This window comes from Cyanistes caeruleus, chromosome 15 (assembly GCF_971803275.1).
Source record: "Cyanistes caeruleus chromosome 15, bCyaCae1.hap1.1, whole genome shotgun sequence".
NCBI classification, from domain to species: domain Eukaryota; kingdom Metazoa; phylum Chordata; class Aves; order Passeriformes; family Paridae; genus Cyanistes; species Cyanistes caeruleus.
In genome coordinates, this window is record NC_141715.1 from 3856825 (window position 1) to 3869908 (window position 13084).

The window sequence follows — 13084 nt, forward strand, 5'->3', positions numbered from 1 at the left end:
GGGGAGGGATTTGCCTGTTTTCATGGACTACAGAGCAAAGGGAAGGAGTTTGCTTAGAGGTGTGACTGTTGGTGTTTGTTGTTTGGGAGCTGGTGGGGGTTTTGTGGATAGGCTGTTTGTGGGTTTTTTCCCCTGAAATAAACAGTGTAGTTTAGGACATTCTTACAGGAGCAGCTGCAGTAATTTTGTAGGTGTAGGTGTCCTATAAAGCAGCTCTAAAAACACTGGGGAAGGCTTAGGAAATGTAGATGACAAGGATTACCCCAACAGAGAAAGGAAGAATGGGGGAGGAATAAGATTTACCCCTATAGAAATGCAGGTGTCACAGGAAGAGCTGCTTGTCCCAAACCCCGAAATGTGGTGGTGCTTCAAGGCACCTCTTTGGCTTTGTCACTCATGAGCAGTGGGGGACAATGGCTTCAAGAAGAAGGACAGGATTCTGGAGACAGCAGGGCTTTGGCAGAGCTTCAATCTGGAGAAGGATAAGGTCAAAACGGAGCTTCTGCTGGGGCAGAGGGATGCCCTTCACCTTTTGAAGCTAAAATTGCTCAATTAACTGTGAATGAACAGAAGTGTTGCTATCGTGGCAGGGTCCAGCTCTGACGCTTCTGGCCTTGCCAAGGAATGTTGTGCCTTTCTTTGGCAGGGTGATTTTGGGGAGTCACCTCTGCCTGGGAGCCGATGTAAACGCATCCTCCCTTTCTAGACATGCCCTAATTCCTTTTGCACAGCTGCACCAGGCCAGCGGGGGCTGGGATTTTGTGTGATTGTGGGGATGACCCGTAGGAAGGAGAAGCTGCAGGAGGTCACCTGCAGCCTTCCCCAGCCCGCAGGATGCTCCGTTCCCGGGCATTGGGCTCCCTCTGGTGACCGCCGGGAGCTGGGAGCGAGCTCTGCTCCTGATGGAGAGACTCGTTTGGGGAAGGAACCCCAAACCCTTCTACTCCTGCCCACCTTTGGGAGAAGGGCAGCTCTGCAAAATTGAGAAAAATGCAATTTTAGTGGTCCTGCTCGGGCAGGATCCATCACCTCCCATCAATAATCTCAGGCACAGGGCGAAGTGTCCTTCAGGTAAGGGGTAAAAGGTGATGACTTTCTTGCCCTGAGGGTACTCAGTCCCCTCTCTTCCCACAGGGCATGGCTCACCTCTCCTGCACACCCTGGAGGAAGAGTTCTGGGGACAGAAAAATGCAGCTGGGGTGAGTTGGCTCTGTATCTCTGTGCTTTGGGGAATGCTTTTTTTGGTTACTGTGCCAGGCGCAAACATTGAGATTTAGCACCAGTGCTGGGGCTCTGAGCATGGCACGTTTGCTGCACTGTTCACTGAACTCCTCTGAGGCTTGGGCTGTGTCTCTGTGAAGGATTTCCCCCCTGAGAGAGGAGACACAGCCAGTGCCTGTTCCTGTATCCAGCAGCTGGGGGACAGCACAGCCGCAGCATCCTTGTGACCCCTGTGCCCCAACAGGGTCTCAAAGGAGTTTCTGCTGCTGAGGGTGTGCTGCTGTTTGCTGTCCTGTCTCACTGGCATTTCCAGGTCCTGCTAATCCCTGGGAATGGTCCAGGCCTGGAGTGGGCAGGGTGCAGTACTGCCGATGGACACTGGATGCTGCCACAGACCGGCTGCTTTTATTTTATTTTACTTGTCTCTTTAGTTCTGGCACCAGGCTGTGATCCATGAAATGATATTTTTCTATTTTTTTTTTTTTCCTGGTAAAGCCCCAGCTCCTGGGCTGTGGTGATTAGGTGAGACCTAAGCATCTACCTCCTGAAATAGATATATATTTGTATCTGTTTTCATATAGTTTAAACCTTTCTAAGTTGAGGTCAAATCAGGATTTAAGAAGTAGGCTGAGAAAACTCAGAGACAGAAAAGCAAACTCTCCTGAAAAATCAGCTTGGTGTTGTATGGGAAGGGGCAGACAATTCCAGTGGCCTAAACCCCAGGCCCTGCTTTGTTTGCAGCTCTGATCAGCCCTGGGGCACATCCTGCAAATGCTGCCCTGGTCATTCCAGGAGTCTGGCAGATGTCAGCTATCAAGAGCTCTGTGATCCTCCTTGCTGAGCTCAGATAACATCCCTTATTTCTGCTATCACAGCTCCCCCAGTTGTGCCAGGGTGTGCTGGTCAAACACCCAGCTTTGAGCAGTCAAACCTCAGCTCCCCTCGACAGCAGCTCTGCTGCTGGGGCAGGAGGGAGGACAAGGTGCAATTAGAGATGAGCCTTCAGCCCTGTCCTTAACCTGTGGACAGGCCTTGCTTGATGGTGCTTTTCTCATGAGAATGGAGTGAAAAGCACTTGAGCTTCCTGGCTGTGCTGTGGCTTTGGTGCCTGGTGGATGCTGGCACAGTGATGGAAATACGAGAAATGAGAGCCACGCTTTCCCTGTGGGGATTTAAATGAGAGAATGTGTGGTTTAGGGACTGCTATGGGGTCAGTGGGAGGATATCTGGGGTAAAGGAGCAGCCTCGTGGTAAAGCTGTGCCAGCAAACAAGAATTGGCCTTTTGGGGCAGTGGGAGGCTCTTTCTGCCTCAGGGGCAGTGCTGACCCCAAAGGGTTCCTTGAATTTTCTGTGTTGCGGCTTTGCCAAGGTGAGTGCACTCAGCACTGAGCCTGGGAATCAAACTGAGCAAAAACTCTCAATAAGATCAGCCTGGGTGGTTCTGCAGCTGTGGCTTTTCTCCAGCAGCAGAAGGACCCTGACACCAGGCACAGGGCTGAGCTGAGGTGGTGCCTGTGGGGAGCTGGGTGTCCAGGACACTGCTCTGGGACATGAGGGTGGCTGAGACCTCTCATCCCAGCCAGGGGCTGGGGGGAAGCAGGAGGGCAGCACCTGCAGATTCCCTCCAGCCTTGCCCTGTTGCTTTTGGGGCACATCTGTGCTGTCCTGGGAAAATCCTGCTGTACCCATCTTTCATTGTGACTTAGGAACAGGGGAGCAGCACTGATCCAGGGGCTGAGGGATGGTCTGGGTGAGCACAGCTGCTGCTAGGTCCTGGCAGGGCTGGAGAGTGTTTGACACTGGCTGCAGTGTCCTTGCAGGGCTGCAGCCGTGCCCATGCTGTCCCTGCCAGGTGAGATCAGGTCACTCTGTGCTGTCTCCTGCCCCTGTAAAGCTGCTGCAATCCAGCTGTCACCTCCTAATTGGTTCTGGCAGGAGCTTTAGCTGAAAAGCTCCTGTCTAGTTTCCTTCCAGACTTTAGAACAGTGCTTGTCCCATGCCTGTCCCAAGGCTTCTGCTCACTCTTCTGGAAAGACAATGCAGGAGGGAGGTGTAAAATTCATCTGATTCTTGTGGAAGATGGGCCAGTGCTAGAAACTCTGCCCTTGGGTCTCCATCTGTCCTCCTTGCTGCCTGAATAGTCTGACAGCTTAATAATTGTTACTGCTCTCTGGCTTGATTCAAGTTTCTTTGGAGAAAATACTGTGACTTTCCCAGTTTCTGGAACTGCCCCCTGTACTTGACTGAGTCAGTGGATCTGTAATTATATGTAACGCCTACATTTCCATTAAGGGATTTCATATGTTAATCTCCTAGGATTTAGTGCTCATTTTGGGGTTTTCATCTTGCCAGCTGCCCATAACCTCTTAGTGTGAAGTGCTGGGTTACCTGCAGGGCCAGCAGAGAGGCAGGCAGGCATTTCTCCCTAATTCACCCTGATCCCAGCACCCAGCTGAGGCTCCTGGACCAGTAGGGAGCTGTGGGGCTCTCAACACACCTTTCCAAGCATCAGAGGGCAATGAATATCTCTGCATCAGTGACCTAAGTTTAAATAGATATCTATTTTGTAGCATGTCTCAGTTTGAAACCAGGCAAGCTGTCATAAACTTGGTCAGGGATTGCTGGGCTGAGTGAAGGACAAGCCAGGAACTCATTTTAGTCTCATCTCAACACCATAAAACTGCATGTTACGTGATTTACTAGTTGCAGAACTAAATCTACCTACATTTTTTGAAAGTGGAAAAGCCCAAACAAAATGTAATATTTTCTTTCTGTTTAAAGAAGTCAAAAATTTCAATTATTTGCCTGCTTTTTTTTTCCAGTGGCAGCTACTCACTAAATCCAAACCAAAGTAGCTTAACAGCTTTCTGAATGTGTTTATCTCAGCTAATTTACTATTTGTGGGAGTGGGGATATTGCCTAGGTGTAATTACAAACCCTCTGTATCTGAAGCTCAGAATTTCCTTCAAGAGTTAGAGACAAATAATTTTGTTTTTAATTTAGTACCATTTGTTATAGAAAAAGATTTTGTAACATACCTGTTCTGTCTAGTCACATCTGTAAGGGATTAATCAGATTAAAAAAAAATCCCACATCACTTTATCATTTTCATCTCTGAGGCAGTTTAATACACTTAACTTTTCCAAAAATGTGCTCATTTTGGTCCTGATTCAAGAAATATCCATCATTAGGACAGCAGAGGAACCCAAAAGTGCATCAGTTGCAGTTCAAGTGTCTGCTTGAAATTCTGCTCATGTTCCCCCACTAAACTGATGCAGCTTTCACTGCTCACAAGTGTCACACACACCCCTGTATGCCATGAAATGTGAACAGAATATAGAAAATTGGATAAACAGTCGTAAGTTTTGCAAAATACAATTCTAGAGCCACCTCATCTTGCCCTAGGAACCAGGGTGTCTTAGAAAGGTTTACTAGGATTTGTTAAATTGACAATATTCTTACTGCTCCACCATTTGTGTTTTGAGAATGACCCAAACCAGGGGGGAAACACCTGAGGGATAAAGTTGGGTGTTCACCAGCAGAGCTCTTGGCTTGAAGCTCATCAATCATTTACAAAGCTCCTCCAACCCCTGAGTCATTCCCAAGCCACAGCACAGTGCCTGCCCTGGAGCAGGAGCCCACTGGGCCAATGAAACAGAGATTGAAGATACAACACACCCACACCAAAAAAGAGAGGGGAAAAAAAATCACAGAGCATTGAAAAAAACAAAGCTGGGGAGGAGATTTCTTACCCACAGTTTTACTATAAGAACATGCTCAAAAGCAGAAATGTTGAATGAGCTCAGCACTGACACCCATCTTTTTATTCATCTGTGAACATTTTCCTCCAGTGTGAAACAATTTAAACAAGTTTATTGACCAGCCTGTGGGCCATCATTCATGGCCAGCTGTGCTCTGGAAGGAGCGTGACAGACCCAACTCAAAATCCAGGGCTGTCCCTTGCAGCATGTAGAACAGGCTGGAGATGAAAAGCCCAATCAGATCTCAAGGTTGAGAGAATTGACTCAGGAATTTATAGTGAACTGTGACTTCTTTGATGTCCTGGTCCTGAGCTTGACTTGCTTTCCTCTCAAGAGCAGCACAAATCGTGAAGAACAAGGCTCCCACTGTTGAACACCAAATGCTTTAACACCACAGATATTTAGAACTAAAAATTTGGTGCAATCTTGATGTTTCAAACACCAAGGTCAAAGTCTTCTGGGGTGTTGCAGAGGGGGAGGAAGGGACATCACTCAGCAGCAGTGACCGTGCAGGCTCTGCTCCAGGTCACCCAGTCCCCTTCCACGCAGGAGCTGCAGCCAAACCTGGCCCCTGCTGTGATAAATGATAAAAGCTGCTCTTTTTCTGATACATAAACACCTTGACAAACGGTGGGGTGTGAGCAGAGTGGGTGTGCAATTCCAAGTAGGCAGTTTAAAGAAGAAAAGAAAACACACCAAAAACTTCCAAGGGGTGTTAATGATGCACTTTTCACTGTGCCCAGCACCCCAGCCCGTAGTGCTCTGAGCATTATGCAATTTGAGAACAAACTCTCTTTGACTTGTACCCATTCTTAACAGAAAATGAATTGGTGGGAAAACTATTTGCCAGGAGAGACATAGAAATTAATGGCATGGCATTGTATGTGACTGTGTGTGGCAAGGACACAGGCCAAGCTCAGCACGGACTCCTGAGAGCTAAATGAGCATCCAAGTGCTCAAAGCAGCATCAAAGGATCTCCAGAGATGAGCAAACTTCCTAAATAAGCATAAATAATGAAGCTCAGGGCTGTATGAGAAAGCTCATCAGTATATAAATAGTTCATTTTGAAGTTCTTGATTATAAAACAGCATTGGAAAAGGGCATGAATGAGGTTGAGGCCCTGTGTGATTATCAGTGATCCAGAGGATAATGGGGGATGATAAGATGGGCTGGGAAAAATTGGGTCTAAAGTGATGTGGTGCAGCAGATAAAGCCAGGAGAGTCAAACTTGGCACTGTGACCCCTCAGAGCTGTTTTTCACTATTTTTAGGAAAACCTAACCAGAGCTGTTCACCTGCCATCATGAGGCAGCTCTTGTTGAATCTGTGGGGGGTGCTTGTACCTAAACCATGTCCTTACTTGTGCAGAGCCCATTCAAAGCACAAATGTCAGCACTAGTCCCTGGTAACGAGATATTGCCAATATTGCTCACACAAGAAACTTGTAATGCCTGCAAGATGTCCCTTGTCTTCTCCAGGATTGAGCAGTATTTTTATCATCTGCTCCTGTTATTCTCTTCCTCAACATTTTCTTTTCACTGAAATTTTTCTCTGTCAATCCCCCAGCCAAAGCACTTCATCAGGCACCCCTTGCTGTGTGCAGCAGTTGCTAATATCCATCAGTACCTGCCACAACTGCTGTGGTGACAACAGTGAAATGCCCAAGGATTCTGCCTCTTCATCCAGCATTTCTTGTTTTAAGCAGCTTTAATGAGTCAGGAAAACTGTCTACTTTTCTTTACCCTCTGAAATACAGTTTTTACCTGCCCTTTGTCTTATTGGGAGCAAGTATTCAGCACTTCTCACATCAGTCTCAAATACATCCTGAACAGACAGAGTGGAAAATTGTCTTAAACCCTTTGGCATCCACTTGCTGTCAGTTGAATGTCAAGTCAGGAATGAAAATTGGCAACTAGCTGTATATTTCACAGTCATGCAGCAGGATTTGTGGGGCTGAATTTGCAGTTCAGTTCCTGGCTTCAGCTGTCACTCCATGTACCTCCAGTGATGAGCATTCATGCCACGGCGAGGCATCGGAGTTGTCAGATATCCAGCTTACTGAAATAACTTCATTTGGAAATGGGCTGTCTCTTCTGGTCTGAATAACCAGTCAGAACAACATACAAAATGTTTGACATGTACTGGGAGCCTGAGACAGTCTCTGACACATGAAAATATTTAGAGTAGTTCAGACTCCATTTAATGCTTCTCCAGAATTTTGCAGAACAGTAAATGATGAGCTCTGTAATTAAGCTGTACGCTCCCTCTCTTTAATTATACTTTAATAATGTTTCTTTTAATAGAGATAGTGAAAGCCATTAATCAAATACTTCTCAGGCACCTCAATAGAATCTAAAAGGAAAGTAAACGTTAGCTGGGAATGAACCTTTAAACTTTGCTGTCCATAGTTATTCTCCAGGCTTAACAACATTTTGGAAATACGAGTAGGTCAAAGCTGCCTTTCCTATTGGAGAAACAAAAAACCAGCACAGGTGTTTTCCTCTGCATTTGTGAGCAATAAATACATTGTTGAGGGACTAAGCAGAAAACTACCCATTTATCCCTGCAGTTACTGTGGTAGTTTGGCACAGTCCCATTGGAGGTGTAGCTCAGAGCAGCCCTGTAGAGCAGTGAGGATCTGCTCTGTGACCCACTCCCATCTTCCTGAGCACCTCCAATTCTTTTATTGCAGGCTGTTAGACCTTCCTATTCCCTTTAGTGCTATTCCCTTTAGCTTCTGCCTGTGGACTTTTCTATGAAGGTGCTGAACTCTTTTCTGAACCTGCTGATGCCACCTGCCTCCACAACCAACCATGGCAACAAAATCCAGATTTCTTCCTGCTGCTTTTACCATTTTTAACCCACTCTTCCATCAGTGACCCCTGATTCTTGTAGCTATTTGAACATCAGGCTTGTGCTTGCCTTATCCACAGCTTCACGGTTTAAAAAATCTCAGCCAAGTAAATCCCAGCAACATTTTTAGAAGATAACCAAATCAAACTGCAAGACTAGTCTTCAAATAGAAAATATGGTAGGGGAAATTATATTGGTCATAAGAGATATAACAACTTGTCAGCAACAGCACTGTGTTACAATCACATTGAGATCACACTCCCATGTTCTAGGTCAGTTTATAAAATATTTGAAAGGGGAGTGCACGTCTCATTCAGGTCAGTGAATCCTCTCAAACTCTGGGACAAAACCCTCATGTCACTGAAATAAAACCAAGTTTGATTTTTTAAATGTTCCTTGTATAAAGCATAAGAAATGAGTTTTGCTCATTCACTGTAACCTTCTGTTTGTAAGCCAACTTTGAGCAAAAAAATACAGGCACATGTTTGAATACATTCCCTTGGTTTGGTTTTCTCTCTCTGCCCAGCACAAACTCCACAGGTCATTTAATTGCAATGCCTTGACTTCTTTCCACTGTTCAAAGTCAAAGGAATTCCAGTGCACTGTAAACCAGTCCTGCATTCCATGATCTCTGCTGCTGCAGCTGTTCCAGGAAAGGATCACTGTTACAAGCTCAGGGATTCTCCCTGTGCTGTCTGTACAGGGTCAGGCAGCTTCTTGATCAGAAATCAGCCCTAGGAGACAAAACTCATCATCACCCTCCATACTTACCTAAACCACCACTTTTATGCATCAGGCTTCTGGTTTGCTCTGTCAAAGGCAGCTGGGGCTGGCACTAAAGCACACAGAGCCCTGGACAAGGAGCTGGATATTTTCTGACAGGTCACTGAGCCGCAGCCTCACATGCTCGTCCCAGCAGCTCATTTTTGCCTGCTGTCCTGACAGCCTGTCGTGCTGTCAGGGCTCCTTTCCTGGCCAGCCTGGTGCTGCAGCACTTCCCTAATCCACAGAGGCACATCCCAGGCTCTTACTCAACTCCTGACGCAAAGCTGGTGTCTCTGGAATCCGAACAAATCCTCCAAATCCCCCCCGCCAAATTAATATTATCGATGGTTCCTCTCTTATGCAAGCTAAATACTGAAGGCAGCAAAGGACACAAAAGTATGAAAAAGGTATTTATTATTTACACAACTGCTATAGTTCCTTAAGAACAATATATACCATTTTTTTATTTGAAAGGGTCAGTCTTCTTTCAAATCCATGAACTGCATAATGCACAAGTGTTGGAAATGCCAAACAGCAGTCACATCACACTTCTATAGTGCAGGCATAAGCAGCGCAAGTAAATGATATTTTAAGAACAGTATGGCTGAATATTGTATTTAAACACAGTGTTTGCACTTTGACAAGATTTAGCTAGAAGAGAACAAGGGTTTTGTTCATGCTTTGTTAGGAATGTGACTTTCCCATCTGAGGTTTAAACCCTTTATCTGACGTATGGGGATTTTTCAGGCAGACTGCTTTTTACTGACCAAGTAACAGTGGGTTTCTCTCCCTCAAAGTTCAATCTTTTCCAGTAAACACTGCTTTATAGTACAAGTTCATACACTGGGGTAAACTGGCCACAGAGGTGGTACTTTCCCATCTTACTGTCTTGCACAGAGAAACACTGACATACTAATACATACCAAACTTAGACAACTTGTAATTTATAGACTTAAATACTGGAATGGGAGAGGGAGACTGTTTCTAAAGATGGAGGGAATAGAGGACTTATACAATTCATACACTGCCAAGGTTGACTTTTTAATCAACTTTTTTGGTCTAAATATTTTTTTTTCTATTCTCAGAATGGTTTTGGTCTTTGATGGTTATGGTTGTACTTCAGCAGCAAAGGAGAGGAAAGTATTTTGAGAAGTAACACCAGAACTGAATGCAAGAAAAAGCAACTGACTTGTTTCTCCCACTTTGAGCTTATTGCTGTGATCTTTTAAAAACCCACAACCAACCAACTGGAAGACCAAGTTTAGCAGTCGTTCTGGCATTGGGTCCAGTGTCCAGCACTATTATACTCTAGCACAAAAGCAAGGAAAAGTCCAATGATCTTAGTGATGTTCCCTTCAATTCAGTGCCACACGGTTTTATTAGTGTTATTGTCCTTGCTTCTTTGAAAGATACCTGAAAGAAACAGAAGTAGAGTTTTTCACCAAGTAAGAGGTGGCCACAAATATACCTGGGATCTTAAGATCAAAGTATGACTCTGCTTTCTTTTCTCACCAACAATCCTCCTACCGATAACCAAAAATTGAAATGCAATCAATACCACTTATGACTTTTATTTGATTTCAACATCTTTCAATTCCAAGAGAGGTTATCTTGCGGTAATTCAAAGTCATGTTTTAGTTAGACTCTATCAGGCTTTTTAAACAAAAGGGAGGAAGGAAATGGGAACCTGTTTCATTCTATGAGGATGGAAAATTACATCAGTTGGAGAAGTGGCTTTTATATCCTTTAAGATAAAAAGGCCCATTAGTAATGGCACTCCTTCAAATAAATTCAGGGCTTTAATGAACTGATCCAGCATAACCTGAAAAGAACAGCCCTCCAGCAGCTTCTCTGGAGAATCTGAGTGATTCTGAACTGTTTGTATTCTGATCTCACAGCTCTCTTAGCACCAGAGCTGGAGCAATCTGCCTATATGCTGTGACAGTGAAGGCTTTGCAAATACTCTAGGAGAAAGAACCCAACCAATTTCACTGACACTGTGAAATATCCAGTGCATGTCACTGCTTTTATGGTTTAACATTTCACTTTCTGTTCTAATCAGAAAAGAAAAATTACATCAAGCCTGTAAGGCTCCATTTTTTAAACACAGAAGGAGTGTTTTTCCAACAGTTTTTCTTCACATGCATTGAAGCCTCTGGCTGTTGCATAAAACCAAGAATAATTTTGCTCCAGCCCTTCAGTTAATCATTTTCTAGCAAGAATTAGGATGCTAACTGGTGCCCTGAGCACTTGGAAAACTCCTATTCATAAGACAGTAACTTGGAGCTGATGAATCCTGCAATACCACCCAACCTGGATGGTGCCTGAGAACTACACTAACACCACAAAGCTTTCAAGTAACTTCTAGGAAAGTTGCCTTAAAACAAAGGATTTGGGATCTGAATCCACAGTCCAACTTTGCTGGGGTGGAAAGAAAGAGTTTTCCATGATCCTGCAAATTTCTTTTCCTTTTAGGATGTGTAATTGGCAGTGCTGAATATTGGAGAAGTAGGAAAACAGGTGCATTCTGTCAAAATCTTATCATTTTAAGGAAGCTGCCCCAGCACTACAGCCCTACAAAAATTCTCATCAAACTAAGGGACCTTTATAACTGTAAGTTATAAAGTTCATCAGTTCCATTGTTTCTGGTGCTTGTAGAGACAACCTCAAGCAAAACACTGGGGTCAGGGACAGAAGGAAGCAAGAATTATTTTTTCTTACCTTTCCCAATGTTTGTGATTCAGCTCCAAAAAGTCATCTAATTTTGCTATTTCTTTGAGGTATTGGGTGAGCTTTAGAAGCTCCTTGTCTTTATCCCGATTTAAATGTGCTTTCATAAAAGGCCTTATCTATACAAAAGAAATAAACTGAGAAATAACCATTTGCTCACAGAAAGAAAAAATGCTTTAGATTCTCTATCATTTACCACCTGACTAAAATGTATTTTCAGTCCTATGACAAGTTATAACTTATCACAGGTAAGAGGAAGAAAAACCTTTTCCAGTAGTGGTCAGATCCAATTTGTTCTGTTCAGGCACCCTGGACTGAGAGGCTTTTACCTCGCACCAGCCAGAAAATATTTCTTTTCCCTTGCACTTCTTCAAGCCTTCCCCTCCTAGACAGACTGATAAAATGATCTGGAATGGACTGCCTCATTTTCTGGTATGCTTCCACAGAGATTTTTGCAGGAGGGGTTTTCAGCTCAGCATTCTGAGTTGTGTGGCATCATTGGAACCAGATGTTTTTTTTCAGCAAAAAGCCTTTGACTACAACCAGAGCCGTTGCAAAAGGAGATGTCAGAAGCAAAGCTCATCTGACAACTGCTTTAAGCTTGGAATACATTATACCTGAGCATTGTTTTAGTGATTCAGTGCTCGTGTCTGCAGCTGTTAACAACAACTTGACAAACATCTTTCCAATCTGAGCTAGAGGGACCTCTCTGGATAATCCCCTCCCAGCAAGATCTTTGCTATTCCTGATCCTCCTCCCAGTTAAGATCATCTTGTTAGATCTCATCAACTGCTCTCCACTTCCCATCATGGATACTTTCAAAGAGATACCATCTTGAACTTCTTTTTCTTTTTAACTTGTGCAAGTTCTTCTAGTACAACACTGCTCTACCATCACATGTATGTAGAAATTTAAGTTGCACTCTTCTTATTCAGAACCAGCAGTAATAACAGAGCACAACACTGGTTGACTGTTGTATAAAATGAAATATTTGTTGTTCTACAGACAAAATGGCTCAAGGTATTAATTATTTCTCATATAGAATACTTGTGATTATCCTGTCATACTATCATGAAGTACAGCCACTTGTTATTTGACTTATTTTTGAATATGACCACTCTGGAGACTGAACATCACATTTTCAATGGTGCCTTTCAGCAATGCCCAGCTTGATTACAGCTTGTAGTTATAACTTAAGCAGAAATAACAATTTCATTGATTATGGTAATCTCTTAAAAACTCAATAGCGACACAAGTTTTATTTAATACTACTATTAAGGAAATACAAAGCCAGACAAATGGCACTGTAAATTAAAAGGTTTAACAAAACATGCATCTTTGTTAGTTAAGAACAGTCTTTCTTTATGCTACAGCAAAGAAGTAGGAGAAAGTACTACTTGAAGTATCATGAAAAAGTAGCAGTAAATGAAGATTCCAGTTTACATTACCTTGAGTCCATTCTGTGGGTTCATCAGGAAGTTTCGGCCAATATCATCAAACATAATAGTATTTTTTTTGCTGTAATATTCTGAGAACTTTCCCCAGATAACACCAAGAGGCTTCACCTGCAAACACAATACAATACAAAGTATCTGAGGTCAATCAGATCACATGCAGGAGATGAAAAGGCCATCTATAGAAACCCGAGTCCTAACTTGAATGAACACTTGTATTCTTTTGCTTTACCATTAGCAGGTGGTTTGGCTTTAACAAATTAAGATGTGAAATAATATAACATAAATACCCCCCACAC

General features: G+C 43.7%; 1 protein-coding gene and 1 long non-coding RNA gene across 6 annotated transcripts in view; one reads left to right on the plus strand and one right to left on the minus strand.

The window, feature by feature from the left end:
* The window catches only part of LOC147650336 (uncharacterized), an 18226-nt gene continuing 5142 nt past the window's right edge, over positions 1-13084 (plus strand). The window contains exons 1-2 of the long non-coding RNA XR_015276592.1: positions 1-59; positions 1135-1199. This is a non-coding gene — a long non-coding RNA (uncharacterized LOC147650336). The remainder of the gene's footprint in view (positions 60-1134; positions 1200-13084) is intronic.
* The window catches only part of UBLCP1 (ubiquitin like domain containing CTD phosphatase 1), a 12952-nt gene continuing 8866 nt past the window's right edge, over positions 8999-13084 (minus strand). For all 5 annotated transcript variants that reach the window (XM_086851232.1, XM_086851231.1, XM_086851234.1 and 2 more), the window contains 3 exons: positions 12780-12896; positions 11323-11450; positions 8999-10014 (listed from right to left, as the gene is read on the minus strand). In XM_086851232.1, coding sequence (XP_086707358.1) covers positions 9987-10014; positions 11323-11450; positions 12780-12896 — 273 coding nt within the window. In that variant the 3' untranslated portion in view covers positions 8999-9986. The remainder of the gene's footprint in view (positions 10015-11322; positions 11451-12779; positions 12897-13084) is intronic.